Source organism: Saccostrea cucullata, unplaced genomic scaffold, assembly GCF_032062105.1.
Source record: "Saccostrea cucullata isolate Sc308-1 unplaced genomic scaffold, CSIRO_AGI_Scuc_v1 ctg4189, whole genome shotgun sequence".
Lineage (NCBI taxonomy): Eukaryota > Metazoa > Mollusca > Bivalvia > Ostreida > Ostreidae > Saccostrea > Saccostrea cuccullata.
The window spans coordinates 60082-79699 of NW_026918393.1; the positions used below are offsets into that span (position 1 = coordinate 60082).

At 31.9% G+C, this 19618-nt stretch overlaps 1 protein-coding gene across 1 annotated transcript; it reads right to left on the minus strand.

The window, feature by feature from the left end:
* Nucleotides 1–372: 372 nt before the first annotated feature.
* Nucleotides 373–4801, minus strand: LOC134264413 (zinc finger protein 93-like). Its single transcript, XM_062746708.1, has 4 exons — nucleotides 4314–4801; nucleotides 3300–3530; nucleotides 2569–3147; nucleotides 373–1311 (listed from the first exon to the last, which is right to left on the minus strand). The coding sequence occupies exons 1-4, from the start codon at nucleotides 4396–4398 to the stop codon at nucleotides 1061–1063; spliced, it is 1146 nt and encodes a 381-aa protein (XP_062602692.1). The 5' UTR covers nucleotides 4399–4801; the 3' UTR covers nucleotides 373–1060.
* Nucleotides 4802–19618: the final 14817 nt, after the last annotated feature.

The following is a 19618-nucleotide window of genomic DNA, read 5'->3' on the forward strand; positions in this document are numbered from 1 at the left end:
ATAACTACCAAAACAATGGTATCAACTTCAAGTGATATCAAATATAGGATTTTACATTCTCAGGTACATGTATTTACATATAACACAATAGCGTGGTAGTGTACCTCAAACTCTTTTATGAGGAAATTTATTAAAGCACCAACACTTTAATCTCAAGTTTTGAAAAATGAATTATTTTTGAGGAATGCCTCTTCTACTCGTTTTAGAAATATTAAACATATTTCATTTTAAAAAGACGAGACACCTTATTGAAAATTCGTACAATGCTCATTGAGAAAAACTTCATGCATATTTTAAAGTGGTAAAAATTATAATTAACTTTTCTTCCCCAAAATTAACTGCATCACATTTCATGAAAGCACACATCAATGAAAATGTCACATAATTTCAATAAAAATTTAAGTATTACACGATAATTGCAATTTTTCGTTTTTTATACGATATCATTAGCATTTTCTTTCATATATGTGATATGTTATTTAATGCGTTTTTTTTTTTTTTTGCAGATATTTTGGTCTAAGGCTTACCCCTATTAGAGTTACCATCAATTAAAGTTAATTATTTATTTGTTTCTCAATATATAATACAGTTAATATAAGCCTTTTTTAAAACTGAATAATTCAATAAATATCCTTTCTGAAGTATTTCAATATTCATATTACTGAAAAAAATCGCAGACATAATATTTTCACAATGAATCAAGCACACATGTCATTTTGTAGCACTGTGCAGCTTTATTAAATATGCATAAAATCTTATTGGCGTGTTCCAACATACCGATATTTATTAGCACTGAAAGACTAAAGGTTAATGATAACAATATTTGAATATCCCCCTACCAAAAATATAACTATCATCAAATGAATAAAGTTCAGTAAAATTCAAATATGGATTTGCATTTAAGGAAAATTGTTACAATTTCAAATATTTACAATATATATGTATAACTGATAAAACTCACACCAATGCATGAAGCTAATACTGAACACTCACAACATTAAATAAATAAAATCTTAAATTTGAGCAAAAACAGTCAAGCATAAAAATATACATGTATGTCCTAAATCGCACTCTCTTCCTGTCTGCTGGAAACGTCAATAGTAGATGACGTCACTAGTTCATTAGATGAGGTCATTTCCTCTACATGCTGAGTTTCGTGATGTCGCCTTAAATCTACTTTTCTTTGAAAACTTCTTCCACATGTTGTACATGAGAATGGTTTGAAGCCTGTGTGTTTTCGACAGTGAGTGATCAGGTTAGAGGACTGACTGAATGCTTTGCCGCAATGGTTACATTTGTAAGGTTTCTCTCCTAATAAAGACAAATTAAAAATAATAAAATTATATATTAGAAATAATTCTTTTTGGGTGCGCTTTGGTTATATAAATAATTAATATATTAAATATATAGTAAAATTCTGTCACCGATTTCAAATAATATTATAAATTATAATTGAAGATGATATTTCATGAATTCCAGCAATCAATGTTCACCTTTGTGTTACCAATAAAATGAGTATAAAAATCATCTGTTATATCAATGAGTTTTTCGCTTGGCATCAAATTAAAGGTTATATTGTTTGGATCTATGATATTTGTATGAATGAATTAATTAATTTAATTTTCACAACTGAAAAAACAGTATCAGTATAGGAAAGCTAGGTATAAACAATATAATAAACAGGAATATAACATGCCTGCAGAGCAATTTTTCTTAGTATCATCAATCATAAATTGATTTTTCTGAATTTTTTTCCATTATTATTCATTTAAAATAGTTTAAAAAATATTATCTGCATGCTAGAATCAAATAATATTTCTTTGGAATTTATGTGTTTTGTTGCATAAAGACATGCTTGAAAAATCCAACATCCTTTTTCTAAAATATCTACAATTAGATAAGTATCTTTTATACAAAATTTTATTTTAAAAAAAAAAAAAAAAAAAAAAAAAAAAAAAATCGAAGCACACTCAAAAGGTTAGTCAAAAATCTCGGACAATTTATTAATTTTCGTGTTCTGATCATCAGATTAGTACCCATTTATTAACACAGATATGACCCAAAGGCATCGTGGATTCTGCTCTCAGCTTCCCACCATTTCAATCTCTGGCTTTCCTTAAATGCTATTCACCAACCATGTACAGAAAATCTAATGACCCAAGAGATTTCGGGTGACCAGACAAAAACAGGGCTGCTCTCTGAATATCAGCCACAAATATGGAGAATTATGCGCTTATTGGGGATTTGATTGACAAATTAGTTTATACAAGTGAACTTCTTCAGAGTGTCTGTGGTTATAAAGTGACAGAGAAACATCACAAAAATTGTCAAGAACATATTCATCAGTTTTTGTGCCCTGTCCCGTTACAAACTCCTAGTAAGACCGCTCTCTTTGTACCTCAATTTTTCATGTGAATTTATTTTACTTGTATCTAATTTCTATTCAAACGCTAAAAATTTTATATTCTCTCCCAAGCTATTGAGTTATGCGACATATCGAGGTAATTTTTTGAATCTGTATTTCAAAAAAATACATATTCTGTAAAATTAAAATAGCATTAAACATACCTGTGTGTATGTATGTGTGTTTTTTCATATCGGACTTTTGATGGAACCTTTTGCCGCAATACGGACAAGGATACGGGCGTGTGTCACTGTGAATTAAGAGATGCGTCGACAACGTTGAAGAACGCTTGAAGCTCTTTCCGCATTGTTGACAAACAAAACTTCTTTCTTGTGTATGCACTGCTCTATGTTGCGTCAAACTGACAGAATGTCCAAAAGTCTTGCTACAAACGTCACAAGCATAAGGTCTTCTTCCGCTATGAGAGCGTCGAACATGTACCTCTAGTCCATGTGGCGTACTGAATTGCTTCATACACTTTACGCACTCAAAAGAACCTTTCTCAAACCCTGAAACCTCCCCTTCTTCGGTCACATTCATAAAGTTCTTAAATAGGGAGACCTGAATGTCCTTTCCGTGACCTAAAAATCGGTAAAATCTTGGATCTGACCATACCGCTGGTTGTCCGTAAGGGAACACATTATAAGGCGCCCTGAACATCGCCTGGGCCATTTGATACCTGTAAATATCGCTGATATTTGGAGCCTTCAAAGCGCCAAAAGAGAACGCTGGAATTATTGATGCTACAAAGGAAAAGAAAATATATAGATAATTTTATTTAAGGCACAATCAAATTAAGTAATGTTTCAGTTATATCAAATATCTACATGTACAGTGTAGTTGATTAATGATGTAATAAAACGAAAATCTATATTAATGAGAACAAAATACGTACTTTTCCGTGAATTGTTTTGTGATGATGACGTCATTTTGTTCTTTACGGAGAGATCGGTTGCTTGGGTAGGGGGTTCACAAAGCCATGGTCGAAAAGCGCTAAAGCGGGATGTGTCTTTTGGGGCTAAATCTTCAGATTCTCTACTGTCTGATCGTTGAAGTTGGTGGCAATAATTTCCAGTTGAAGACAACGAGGCTGTCTCCTCTAAAGGGGAAGAGCACTGATCATCAGCTGGAATTTTTATCGTAAATTGTTGGTTTTTAATTTTCCAAAGAATGCTATATTTATAAAATATTTAAAGACCATAATTGAAAATATAAGAATTGTAAATAAAGTGTTTATATAATTTATCATCACTAAACCAACTTTAATCTTTAACTTATAAAATCCTTTTAAACTATATAAAATTACTTTTGTTTTATAATGATTATTCTTTAATTGTATGATTTAAAAAGGAAAAAGATTAACAATGTACTTATACAAAAAAAAAAAATCAAAGCATCAATCTGCAACAGATTTTGGCAAAGTAGAAAAATATTCAAATGAATAAAGCAATTTATTTTTGTGTTTTTAATGTTCATTTATATTTATGACAATGAACTATAAAGGCAAATTGATGTTTAATAATGTATTTATCACACCGTCGAGGTATACGAGGAAAATTATTTCTTTCATAATTCCTATATTAACTGAAAAATTAATTGAATAAAATTCAAGTTTACAGAAATATTGCATTGCACATTTCAAACAAAAATAATTTGATTGGTCCGATTAAAATATAAAATAAATGTTTGTTAGATAGAAATCGTTGATGGAAATAAAAATTATATTAAAAGTTCGTACAAAACATAAAAATTAATTGATATTAAATCATATGCAACAATCATGTTTTTTGAGAAATTAGTAAAAGGTCGAAACACAAAAAGGTGTGTTGTATAAAATAATTCAAAATAATTTATAAAAGAACATGTAACTGAATTGTCATTAAAGTGTTTTACAAAATGTTTATTTTACCTGATTTTCGTGGCTGAACAATTTTGAATGCACTTCTGTGATCCTCTTCAGTTAAGCGCACAGAACTTGAATTAATTAGTTCCATATTTTGATTTTCAAAGTTTCATGAAAGTGAAAAGATGTGATTACTCTTTAACAAGCCTTTCCGTACAACACAAGGAAATAAGCAAAGAAAAAATATTTGAATAAATAATCGAATAAGAAAAGCAATAAGCAGTTATGTCCAAACAGGGCAAATTCTAATGATAAAGTTGTAATAAAAGTTAACATGCGTCTGTTTTCTGTCGGCTTAATTCCATAAGGAGGTAAGAGCACATGCGCAATCGGAAGATTGTTACAGGTGCTAAAACTCTCATACAAATCTTACTTTGATTGGTTGAGAGGGCCCCGTGCCATTAAATCACTCCGCCCCTCCGACCATTTCGAGACTAGACAATGCAGTAAACTTAGAATTATTAACTTATTTCCATACGAATGGTTTCTCTCATTTGAGTCCCGGATGATGTATATTTTGATGATGATTCTTTTTCATTATCCCCAAAATGCTTCCATTATTTTTACAGTTAAAAACGGGGAAAATCTTAACGACATTTCGCTCACTCAAGTAATTTATTTGCTTTAAATAGTTTCCATAATTTTCCCAATTGACCCTATATAGTTTGAGTGCTTAAAGATTACATTTAAATGATTTATAAAAATATTGTATAACATCTTATAGTTGGCAGCATGACTTGACATCGGGAAGAATGAGTCATGGCAAAAAAGTTGATGGTTAATGGTTCAATGTGTAAACAAAACTACTAACTCCTTACTATATAATTTGATTCTATAGAAGGGGAACAATTTGAAAAATTCTATTAAAAAAATAAATTGTTGAATCATTGCATATTGAGGTAAATAAATGTTAAGAGATGATGATTTTATTTTTCGATGAAAATTTTAACTACTAAGCTGAAATCTAACCCAGAGATAATTCGTTTTTGTTGCTGCTGATTAATTAGTTAGACATCGTGCATTTCCAAGAACACGTTCTATTTTATTTCAGAACTTATTTTCCATTCGCTTGATAAGTTGTAACACTGTTCATACATGATTTGAATTAATTCTAACTTTACTAAAATATTTTTTTTTCAATGATTTTTTTTAAATATGAAACTATTTGCAAATATGTAAAAATATGTCACCAATCGATCACTGTATATTTTCAAATATGTTTCTTCAAGAATTGGGAGGGGGTATATTTATGATCTGATAAACTTTTTTTGGACAAACGATTTTTGACCCGTTTTACAGTTTTTACCTCAATGTTTGCAATCAGAGGTATCTGTTCATGTATCAGATATATTTATCTGTGCATGTATCAGATGTTTATTGGGTTTAAAAAAATAATAAAAATTCATTAACTTCATAGCTTTTTATTCATACAGAACACTGTCTGTGAATATTTTTAAGAGAGAAAATTAATATAATGTGTAAAATATTATTATGAAATAATGATGAAAATTATGAATTTGCCGTATGAATATATGTGTAGAAAAGAAATAACATCTGATAGATATTTACTTTCAAATGAATAAAGTGGAGTTTAAGGGAAACCCTATTCTAATATTATAATACATATCTGATTTCATTGTACTTAACATAGGGGAGGTTTACGTGTATAATTAATATTAAACGATCCATATAAGTAAGTAAATAAACATTTTATTATGGTGACATCTGTATAGTTTTCCACAACAGCAAATAGATATAATATAAACGTACATATACTTTACATTCGACCCATTGGACATATATATCATTTTGATATATGTAAAATATTTCTATAATTTATATACATATATACAACGTATGCGTTTCTAAAGCTAAAATCTTCCTAGAGTTTTTATTAAAATAATCTGATTGAGACGAAGACCTCGTTTAGAATGATAGGAAGTTAATAAAATGTTATCTTCTCTAGATTTCTTTCATTATTCATAAAATACACTCTCTGCAAACTGCTTTTAAGATAAAAATATAAAATAAATCATATAACATTCTCAATAATTGAAAGTTTATTGGGTTGATAGGAGAACACAAGCCGAATTCTAACGACAATTATTTACAATTTTAAATATTTGATATGTTCGTTATGACAATTTGTCAAGTTGCGACGAAGGACCAAGTAAATCATGATCAAGCAATGTAATTCGTTTAATGCTTTAAAGATTTGAATTTCCTTCTATGTATAGATGCAATCTGCTGTTTTCGGAATTCTGAACTCTGATTGAGAGCTTGGTACTAAATGCTAATTATATGGGTTGTATATTTGGAACTATTTGACACAAAAACCGCGCCGATATGCATGAAACGAGAGATTCGGCGGCATGTGGCAAACGCACTAGCATGAAAAGATAATTATGAGTTTTATAAGGAAAAGAGTTTTTTTTAACCTTTTTTTCCTTTGGATTTCTCGTATTATCAATAATTCATAGTTAAATCTTATCTACACCTCCCAACGCTGGAATTTATTTTTATTAGAGAAATTCTGATATCATATGTAGAGACAGATATGTTCATTGATTACACTATTGATGTTAAATTACACATCAATTATTCATTCTGTTAAAGTCCTTGTTTACTGCTTTATAACACATAGATTGACTACAAACCTTACAACCAGCAAATAATCTGTAACTCTGAAAAGGTTAATAATCAATGCTGGTAATTGAAATATGTAGTATTTGATAATCTGTCATTTAATATGAAACAAAATGTGCATTCAAAAATGCGATGAAGTTTTTTTTTATTTTTTTTTTAACTCCACTTAAAGATAATAGATAGACAACTAATTATATCTGCGTGTATCTATACTTACTCAATATATGGTTTTAATTTCGTTTATTAAAATATAAACGCTAGCAATATTTAATTAGAAGAAATATGCAAAGTAAGTTCCCTAAGATATCAAATAGCTTCAATATCTTGTAAATCGCACGAACATGAACAATATACGCCTACTTTAAAAATAATGCAGGGGTTTTGTATAATGACTTTGTTACTGATACGTATCAAATCGATGAATTGCTCCTATTGGTTCCAGCCAGGTAAAATTAAGATAGTTTCCGGGAACACATGTATATTGTAACTCTGTATAGAAAATAGGTGACAAACATCTCATATTGCTGAAAAAGGTTCTGCCTATTGGGCGTTTAATTTTCCATGCTAGTTTTTTTTCTTCTATCGATTGCATAGTCTCATTTCATTTCGAAGATTTTTTAACAAATGTATCTTAACCAAAAGCATAGCTTGCCCAACCACAGGAGTCTGAAGTTTTTAGCAGTGTAAATTAATATTTAAAATTGAAACCGAGACATAGCATAAAAAAAAAATAACATACATGTAATAAAAAATATATTAGAAATCATTGATACCTCAAGTTAAAAAAATCCATTCTGCTTGACGTCTTCGGGCCGTTCATGACCCTTTTCCCACCTTGACAGTTCATCTTTATCATTGGACATATTTTTTCCATTTTTTTTTTTTTGAAGATAAGAACTTCAGACTCCTGTGGTCCAACATATACGTATGGAATATGCACTATCACTAAGAAATTATCAAATTATGAAAATTGTATGTTTTGTACCTGATTTATCTAAACATTTTCACTGCTTTGTCTTATTTTAACGCTATATATATTATCACCAAACAGGGGTATTCATTTAGGAATGAATTTAACAGCTTCCCAAGTGTTACTGGTATAACCTTGGTTGGAGCAGTTGACGCTTTATAACTCGCGAAGCGGTTTATATAAAAAGTAATCTGTTCCAACCCAGTATATACCAAAATCATTTGGGTAACTATGAAATTTATTTTTGATGATTTAAAATTTTCAATCATTAATTTCCTTCAAAAATTCCTTCAAATTGTATGTATTATAAATGTAATGTCAAACGGATTGATACGTTTTTGAAATAGGCAAAAAGTCTAAGGTTTTATCCAATCAAAAGACGCTGAACTGAAATTGGCGTTTAACGCGACCATATTTTAGTATTCATCATTATTCAACATCGTTTAAAATTCAGTTTCATTTTGACTTAAAAAAAGAGAAAAATATCCCATCGTCCTCGAAATGAATTAACCGAGTGTTAAGAATAACACGCGCCCTTTTAAACAGTATTTATTTTCAGAAATTATGTTTTAATGTTGTATCACTTGCATAAGAGATTAACGACACCCTCAAGATTTATCAAAATTTCAATGTTCGCCGGTGACAGATACACAAACTTAAAATGTTCCCATCAACAACGAAATCTTTTGAGAGTGTTGTCATCTGCAAGTTTACGTATGTCGCGTGCACAAATAGTCACACAGTATAACGATAAAATACGATAAGATACGAGTGGTTTAACAGAATCCCAGATTGCGTTTGTCGTAAAATAAGTAAAGGATCGTGACGGTTCGATACGCTGGCTACTCTTGTCTATCCAACAAAACCTTCCGATAAGAGGACGGGCGACTAGAACCAAATCGACAGGTGAAAAACAAAGTATTGATAAGCTTGCACACATGTCGTGGAAAAATGACAGTCGTAGGGCAACGTAGAATTTATTTATCCTCCAATATGTCCGTGTCATATGTGAAGCGCTTAGCCTTTTGTCTGTTTTACTGCAGTTCATACTACAGGCCCAAATTAGGCATATATCGTTCATCCGCCACCTAAAAAAACTACTTGTTAATAATTAATATAGCTAAAGAAAACTAAATAATTGTGTTGAGCCACAGGAGGGTGTTTAACATTGCTTTAATCTCACTAAACTATCAGCATACAAATTATTCTAAAATAAAATCATGTACTGTGAGCACTGAGCTTATTCAAAGATATCCCCGCCTCCAACATGATTATAAGGACAAAGTACATGTTTTGCTCTGGGAGTCCTGAAATAATTTAGTGTCCGATCAAAAAGTAAAATAGGAGGTGCACAATGGCATTATGTAATAAAGTATCATTAAATTTATTCATTGGTATAAGAGGTGTTGCGGATAAGAGATGGGTACCCATCAATTTTATAGAAAGAATGGAAGTATAGTAGTATACCTATGTTTTGCTATAGTAAACCAAAAATATGTGTCCGATCCAGAAGTAAAATAGGAGGTGTGCAATAGCATTATGCAAAAAAAGTCTGTGAAAGTCTCATTAAATTTCATTGCGGAGTTGTGGATAAGAGATGGGTACCCCAAAGCGTAGCAAACGGACGAACAAACGGACGGACATCCAGATCACAATATAGTATACCCTCCGTTTTCAAGCGAGGGGTATAATCATGGTTTCATGTTGATAATTTTGCAAACATTGACACACTGAGTTTTACATATGAGATTCTCATTACCTAGGGTACCATCAGCGCTTTTTATGTGGTCTGCGTGTACTTAATTCTTACACTGAAATTTCTGATTTGTAGTCTATCTAATATTCATATATTATCTGATGTAGCACATACCACAAAAGACAGAGAAAAAATAATTTGCTTACATAAGGGGTTACTAGTATACTTGTCATTTTAACTTAATGACCATTAATTTACAATTAAAAATCTCAAATTTAAAGATAAACGGAAGTAAAATTAATTGAAAGTTAACCAAATCTTTCTGACATTTAGTTGTGCGTTGTTTCTATTTTACAAAATTAAGTGTCTGGCCTGTTACCCACTGGTATTTTTTTTAAAAGAGTGTGCGAATGAATATGAGTAATTTTGGTATCAGAACAACGTGATTCCAGTCAGAAAATAAATTTAGATTTTAAGGGTTGCGCGTTTTCCTAATGTGGAATGTTTGGGTAGGTTTTACTACAGAAAGGAAAATGTAACACAAATAATTGAAAACGTACATATCATCATCAAAGTAATTTTCTCCTTTGCAAGAAATTTTTATAAGAAAATACATCCGAATAAAGCGTTTATTCGTAAAAAGTCTTTGAACAATATGTTATTCGTTTGGGTTTAACGTAATCGACGAAAAAACATCTAAGAGTAACCTCGGATAAATGATTAACAAAACTTTCATTTGTAAATAAATTTAGTTTAAACCATATATTATTTGAACATGACAAGCAAGAAATACAGGCAAGTACAAAGATCAAACAATAAATTTCTTCCATTTTATATATGTTCTAATTAGAGTAATCGATGATTTTAACGTAAATTTTAAGAAAGAAAGAGATAGAGAAAGATAAAAATAGAGGCATTAATAAATGTGTACATATATACATGTATGCATATTCTTTCTCTCATTCATCACTTTTCCATCCAATTTACTCAGTACTTAAATGACGTACTCACATTTATTCTTCAATATAGTTCAGCACTTTTTTTTCCAACATATAATGTATTTATCACATATGTGAATTGTATTTCTTTTTTTGTTTAAGATAAGGAAAGATACATGAATTATATAAATGCTTTTATCTACATTATTAGACAATATCAAGATCCAAAAAAAAAAAAAAAAATTAGGGGTACCCTGAGTGGACTGAATTTAATAAAATTGATACTTTCGTTAAAAAAAACTTTTACACTAACAAATAGTCTACATGTATCTCTAGTGAAAGGATAAGGGAGAAAAAAAAAATTAATATTTATGAGGTACAGAATCAGATAATAAACTCTACTCTATTTATTTCAATAATATGAGGATTTTATATATACGTATTTAAACAAAGATTACCCCGGACTTGAAACCTACAGAAATTTTGTTTATTGTTTTCTTTTTGCATTTAAAATTATTGCTCTAATGCTTATTAAAGCGAACATTCCACTGACTCATTGAAAAATCATTTTTCAACAAAGACTACGTAATGGTAGATATGTCAATCCGAATTTAATGAAAAAGAAGGAGAGTTAAAGACCTTGCTTTGTAAAAGATTGTTGTTTTTTAACGATTTTTAACCTGTCTATATTCTAGTGATAAATTCTTTCAATATTTATATAAATTACGGCTAGTATAATAGAGGACCACGCGAGCCCTCATTGTGATCCGCTAGATGCCACCAGAAAACTAGGACTTTGTTTGGGTCGCCGAAAATCCGAATAGAAAACTTTTGACAAACCTGGCCTGCTGTATACACAAAAGAAATCCTTACGGATTTGAGTGATATATCGACATTCAATGACTGTTTAATGTATATAAATTTGAATTGTAATCTTTTATACTACTCTTGCACACTTAGGATATCAAGACAATAGGATATAAATGTGTAGTTTAAATATAAAATAATAAATATTAAAGATATATTAAGCGTATATACATGTATTTTTCTACGTATGCAACTTAAGAAAATATTCAACGAATTTCCCTTGTTTTGTTTTTTAGTATTGCAATCATAACTATTTTATACCATTTCTTTATTGTAAAGTTTACGCAAAATAACACGATTGTGTTCATTAATTATTAACAGATTTGACTGGCGATAAATTAATTTTATAGCTAAAATAATTTGACACTTAAGATTTTTTAAAACAAATTATATACGCTCTAGTCTTTTTAAGTCCAATATTGTAATGTTAATTCTTATTTGTGTCCGAATACGACATGTTATGGAGTTTTCTTTCAATAAGACCAATTTTAAATAACGATTCATCTTCAAACAAGCCATTAAATATTAATCAGATGAGCAGAGTGTGTTAAAATACAACACTCGTTAAACATGTCAACCTGTCGTTTATTTTAAAAGGACCAGTTAAAATGACTATAGGGTAAACAATTGATTAACTTTGTATATGAACAAGAAAAATGTTAACATTTCCCGCCACAAATTTGATGCAACATCTGCAGACGGTACTCGTATATCGTATGCGAGAACAAGTGACATTGGTCAATTATCGTATAAAATCCGATGAAATTTTACACCTTCATAATAGATTATCAAAAATCTTTCATGACACTTGTATATTCAGATTGGCTTTGGGAACACCCTGCTTCATTCCATCAATATAATCATTATAGAGAAACGTTGTTTTTTTTCTAAGGGAACAAACAGCCAGACTGTAAATGATAAAATTATTATCCTGACTTTTTCCAATTATACATAAAACCTAGTACAAGTGAGAAAATCCTTATAAGGCCTGGCTGCGAGAGATTGACGAGATCGCACCGTGAATTATGAAAAATGGATAATAAAAAGTTCTATCAATCTTTGCTTTTGTTGAATGGGCAAACTATGGAAGGAAATTGTTTTGAAGAAATTGATTTCAACACAAGAGCATCCGACATTGCACGGAGGGAGATTAGTTTTGTCACGTTGCTACAAATGTTTGCACTTATACTCTCGCGAGATTTGCAGCGAGATCCCTTTCCTCAGCTGCGCAATAACGCACTTGACGCCCAGGAATATTGTCATGAGATGACTATTTGGCAAAATAGACCAAACAACCAATATGCCAATAATTCATGGAAATGAAATATTGACCAAATGACCAAGCATAAATAATTTTTATATACAATTGCCAATAGCGCAGTGGTTCAAATATGTACATACATGTGTCCTCTACAAAAATTTGAATTTTTCAATTAAAATTTGTAATTGTCATATACAAATTTTAATTAAAAAATTCAAATTTTTGTAGAGGACACATGTCATCGATCTAAAATTCAGTGGTGTACCCCTTTCCTTTTTAAAAACTATTTTCATACATTAGTTAAACCACCAGGAATTCGGGCTGCTCTAATGGAAAACAATATGTGTCACTTTACAATGAAAGAGCCATTAAGTCATTTGACTATGAAGTGTCAGACACTTCCCTAAGAATCATGAATCTGAATCCGAAGGTACCCACATAACCATAGAATCGTGAGAAAGCTACGTAGGACATTGTGATTTGATAAAGAAAGAAGCAGCAAAGACAATAAAATAACTATTGCATTCTTCGTTTTGTTAATCTTCGTAGGGTGTAAATTCCTGTAATATGCACTAAAAGAACAGGCTCAAATCTGTTTCCAGATACTTTTATGGTCGTCATATTCATGAATTTATCGATGGATTAGTGTCCTTTAATTAACGAAAATTGCAAAACAGCACAGAAAGAAGACGTAATGAGTATAAAAAGTTTGAAAAATCTCACTGCCACTGGGATGCAGAAGCCCAAGAGTTATGCAACGCAGCAATAAAGTTCGACTAAATTAGACATGATAGACTACGAGCTAATCTCGGGCGGGTTAAATATTTTCTTGAAGAATCCAATTTTATCCGCGATAATTTTTCTAGGGTTGGTTGTGGTTCGGCACCCTTCTTAATTAAACACCTTCCCTTTCTCACACTAAGCGTCCTTAACCATCTTATTGACGCTAATTTACAACGACTTCACATTTCTAAAATTATATTAACCAGCTAGTCTCCCAATAGTATTAGACCAGTAGTCTTAGTTTGAGCAGTATTGAGCTAACGAAAAACGGCACCAGCTATCTCAATGACAGCAACACGATTTAAGCGCGAAAACCGAAGGTGTCAAAATTTAATCATGGTGATGCGTATATGTAAAAGGAATGACTCGGAAACATTTGTCAAACTAAGATTTTTTCCCTGATTACAGTATTTGCGGGTTCACTGGAGTGAATGTAAAAGTCGTCACTTTAGAACATTCGTATAGCGTACATCTTAAAAAATTGTAAAGTAAGATGTGACATACGATTAGAATCTACACAACATCACACATACGTACTGGTATAACGTAGGAAGGCGAGCAATAGAATTTGTTTCTTAATGACTTGAAAGCATTATTCTATAATATTATACAAAATTGACATTTTAAAAAATATTTTGTTCTTATATCCACATTCCACATCCACATTAGGAACGAATGTGTTCACAGTTTAGGAAACACTTCACAGCCCTTCCTAATCACGATTTAATATAAATATAGCCCTTTCATGAGGTCGATTTGCCGGATGAAAGGGTTATAGAGCTTCAGTATATATATAACGAATTTATGCATTAGTAAGGTGTGAAAAGGCTGTATTTGTTATACATGTATTACTTTTTAATAGAAATTATAACAAAACCAAAATTCGAAAGCAATATGAACAAGTCATAAGTTTTTTCTGTCATCTTTTTTAACACAGAATAATGATTTTAAAGGTTGTTTATCCTTATTTATGTTTCCTCTACACTGATAGAGTAAGGAATGTAATAATTTTTTAAGACTGTATTTGTATTACATGTATTATATTTGTATTACATGTATTATAATTTATGAAAAGCATTTCTAATATATTTTAATAACAAGAGGCCCATGGGCCACATCGCTCACCTGAGAAACTTTGGTGATGCAGTTCTTTACCAGATTTCCCCTCTTCTTATGTCTAGTGTGGCCCCCTATCCCTCTCACCACCACCACCCCCATCTTGATTTTAATAATTTAGATTCTACAATACCCCAGGATGCTTCCACATAAGTTTCTGCTTTTTCTGACCCAATGGTTCTTGAGAAGAAGATTTTAAAAGATTTTTCCTATATATTTCTATGTAAAACTTGGATTCCCTATTGTGGCCCCGCCCTTCCCCTGGGGGTCATGATTTGAACAATTTAGAATCTACACTATCCCAGGATGCGTCCGTATAAGTTTAAGCTTTGTCAGAAAAGTCTGACCCAATGGTTCTTGAGAAGAAGATTTTTAAAAAATTTTCCTATATATTTCTATGTAAAACTTGGATTCCCTATTGTGGCCCTGCCCTACCCCCGGAGGTCATGATTTGAACAATTTAGATTTTACACTATCCCAGGATGCTTCCATATAAGTTTAAGCTTTTCTGGCCCAATGGTTCTTGAGAAGAAGATTTTTCATGTTTTTTCCTGTATATTTCTATGTAAAACTTGGATTCCCTATTGTGGCCCCGCCCTACCTCCGGGGGTCATGATTCGAACATTTTAGAATCTACACAACCCTAGGATGCTTCCACGTAAGGTTCAGCTTTTCTGGCCCAGTGGTTCTTGAGAAGATTTTTTAATGACCCCACCCTATTTTTGTCTTTTCTTAATTATCTCCCCTTTGAAGGAGGCATGGCCCTTTATTTTAACAATTCAAACTCCCCATCACCCAAGCTTTGTACCAAGTTTGGTTTAAATTGGCTCATTGGTTCTTGAGAAGAAGTCCAAAATGTGAGAAGTTTACAGACGGACAGACGGACGGACGACGGACAAAATGTGACCAGAAGAGCTCACTTGAGCCTTCGGCTCAGGTGAGCTAAAAAGTAGATACTTAATCAAGGCTTGCATTGTTACTTCCAAAGAATTATTACAGAACATCATAATTACCGGTATTAAAAAACTTTTTTGATTATTTTTTTTTCCCAGAAACATCAAGCTATGTATTTATATAGCTATAAATATTGTGAAGTCAGCAATTTTATTTTATAGATTTTTTTCCATTCTGTAGAAACATCGAGTCGGTATGTTTTCAGAATCTTTAAATAGTAACACATTAAGACTAAATACTGTTATATAATTGATTATGTGATCAAGTTTGAGCCAATCAGAGAGCTTAGAATAATCAGAGACATATATTATATGTCTCTGGAATAACAGAGAAAAATAATATGTCGATATCATACATGTAATAATTAAATAGATTTATCATGCATCATAGGAAATTATCGAAAGAAAAAAGTTCAACTTTGACATCAAGGTGGCCTGGTGTTTATGAATTGTGATCATTTACAGGGACGTAGCAACAGGGGGGGGGGTGGGCCTGGCCCCCCCCAACTTTTTTTGCCAACATTACTTTTACTATTGAAAATGTTCATTGAAAGGCAGGTTGGCCTCCCCCCACTTTTTACTAAAGTAAAGTAATATGAAGGAAATATAGTAAAAGTTTTCCTAACCCCCCCCCCCCCCCCCCCCCACACACACACACGAAATAGGATTTTCGACTTCGGACAATTTTCCCTTATATATTTTTAGTTGTTGTTGTTGTTGTTTTTTTTTTTTTTTTGCTTTTCAACTTTATCTGTTAAGTAAAAAAGAAAATTTCTCTGGCTTGCCCCCCCCCCTTTCAAAATCGATGCTACGTGCCTGATTTACTTACTTTAAGTGCCTGTCATAATAAAAAGAGATATCTCTGTAGTTTCACGTGCACATAACCTGTGACAAGACCTTTCTCATTATAAAATGACTTTTACCTAGAATTGAAAAAGACGTCATACAAACAATGTGCTGAGCAATATCACTCGGAAAGCGATGCAGGACCACAATTCTTTGTTTCGTTTTATTTTTTAAAAACAGTCAAACTTGCATGGTGAAATATCTGATTGCTGGTCAACAATACAACACTTTATCATGCTTGAACGCATATAACTTGTTCTGCAAATATAGCACACACACATATCGATGTAAGCAATCACAAACGAACATGATTTGCTTAAAATAATTAAAAACATAAATACGTAAAAAAAAATCGCGATCCAATAATGATTTTATTGGGTAGTATATTTGTACATACTTTTTCATTATTAAAGTAAATGTTCTCTATTGGACAACTACAGCTGTTTTTATTAGGTAAGAGTTTATCATATCACCTGTTACAGATATAGTTTACACTTTATTTATTATGGAAACCGTTAGCAAGTGTGAATATTTTATAACGTTGGGGGTCTTCAAAGTAGCCTGTACTGAGAGCATTACCTGGTATAATAAAACACAATATTCGTTAAATACATTCGATATTTAACGATCCAACTTAATAAATTATTTTACAGATGCTTATAGCCAAAAAAAAAAGGACTAAAACCAAATTTAAAAAAAAAATCTTTAATAAAAAAGAGCCCCCAGGGCCTTAGTAAAACTAAACAATGTACAGGATCTGTATTGAAGTATGAAATAAGACAAAATTAGTTGATACAAGGGCACTGCAAAATGGAGCATCCCCTCGCAAAGGGGATATGTATAAATCAAGGCAGTATTCGGCATAGATCCCGATGCAAATTATGTCACCCCAGTTTCACACAAGACAGACAAACACACACAGACACACCCTTATACACAAACAAGTGCGTTATACTGTATCCCCTCAGATTCCTTGCAAGGGGAAAATAAAAGGCGGTCTTGCCAAATACAAGAAAAATTAGATGGTCAGGGATAACCAAATTGATTAGTCTAAAACTCAGTAACAAATCTTTTAGTAGATCTCCTACCTCAATACTGTTCTATCACATTGCATTTATACAAAACAATAGTACTTTCTAACTTAACGTAGCCCCATATCATTCCCTCAAACATTAACCTCTCTTGGTTTTAGAACATTAAATAAGAAGCTTTTTATGAATTTTTATGAGTATACTTTTTATAGGTCCATTAAAACCATGAAAGTGCTTTTTGTACTGTACATTAATTTTCAATAATTTTATATTCAATACATTTTTAACTATATATTATTTACGCCTCGGTTGACAATTGTTATTCTTGGAGTGTCGGTGTTCATAGTGAATAGAAAGGGGGAATAATTCATTATAATACCAATTGATAGAGCACTACCCTGCATCAGAACACTTGAACAAGTGGTCTATTGAAAATTTGGTAAAAGACACCCTTGCTTATTACGACTTTGTGTATTCTCTTTGCATGCCTCTCATATGCCTAGAAGCAGTGATAATTTTCAAAGAAATAATGCATTTTTACCAGATTTTGATAATTTAAAAGAAACTCCAAATACTGGAACTCCTGTACCATGGCCGGGGCCATAAATTCTTCTTTCATGCACCGCAAGATCTCTATAAGCAGCAAACATGTACAAAATGTAGATAAGACATCGATGAAATCTACTGAAGTTCTAGCACTTCTTTCAGAGGGGTTTTCTATCATCTTGGAAAACTAAACTTTACACGGCAGACTGTTTAAAACTCTGGCGTCTTGAGGGATGCACCTCCCTTTCTTTTCTTTTTTAAATCTGGGGACGACACACCTAAGTTGCTACATTTGTAGCACAATCGAATTAAACGTGCCAGCCTTCATGAAAGGGCAATGGGTCTAAAAAGGACCTGGACACCTGTTTTTGGTAGGGGCTTGGATTGTGAGAATAGCGGATCAAAAACACTTGGCTCACATTCTTGTTTACATCATGACATTGATTCTGACAATTTACTGTTCAGGTAATTTTTATTTCAGGTAGAAGGTGTGATAAGGACACTCTGACCTGTTTTGTATCTGCAATACTCTTACAGTTCTTGCTTCCTCATAACTAGCATGTCTATGACGATTTAATTATGACTCAAAGATTAGGGGGCACAGTGTATATGATTTTGAGTCTGTCTTTTAATCCATTTGTCCTACAAATTTATCCATACGTTTTGATTGGTTAGAGGTATGGCTTTCATTTTTCATACGTGCATTCCTTGTGACAGGACCTCTGTTTGGGTACCAACATATTTGACTTCTAAACTTAAGAGGTTGATCCACTTAAAAAAGAGATATTGGTGAAACATCGCATGGCATCTTATGGCAAAGGTTTGTATTTCTCAAATGCAAATCAAACTCCTAGGTCAAGGTCAAAATTGTTGGTATCAAGAGGAAGGAATACACCTGTGAAATATAAAAGTCCTAGTACTAATTGTTCAAAAGTTATAGCCAAGGTTAAAGGTTTTTTTTTTACAAAGTGGATCAAACTCTAAGTCCAAGGCCAAATTTATCAATACCAATTGAAAGGTCATATCACAATGAATACACATGTGAAGCAAGAGAGCCCTAGCAACAACCATTCAAAATTTATGACAAAGGTTAACTTAAAGCTTGGTATTTTTTGTAATTAGGTCGAACTCCAAGGTCAAGAGGTCGAATGTGGTGGTACATGTACCAAAAGAAAGGTTTTATTACAAGGAATACACCTGGGAATTATGAAAGTCATAGCCCTGCCAAGTCAAGAGTTATTGGCAAGGTAGTTGGTACAAGGGCTTTCATGAGTATTCAGTGTGAAAAGGAATTACCTTGACCTTTTGACCTTAGAGTTTGACCCACTTACAAAAAAATTCAACCACAATTGGTCACAATTTTGAACAGATAGTACAATGTAATAAAATGTTCATGCTTCTCTGGTGCATTCCTTGTGACAAGACCTTTTGGATTATAATTTTGACCTCTTTTGGAAAAACTTTATCTGAACAGTTGGTGCTAGTGTTTTTAAATTTCATGCATGTATTTCTTGTGACAAAAAACTTTCCCTAGTTATTACTGTTAATTTTGACCTTGACCTAAATCTACTTTTTTAAAAAAATACTCCATCTTTGCATTACTGGAATGGTTAGTGCATGAGCTTTCATATTTTACAGGATCTCTCTTTTAGAGATAC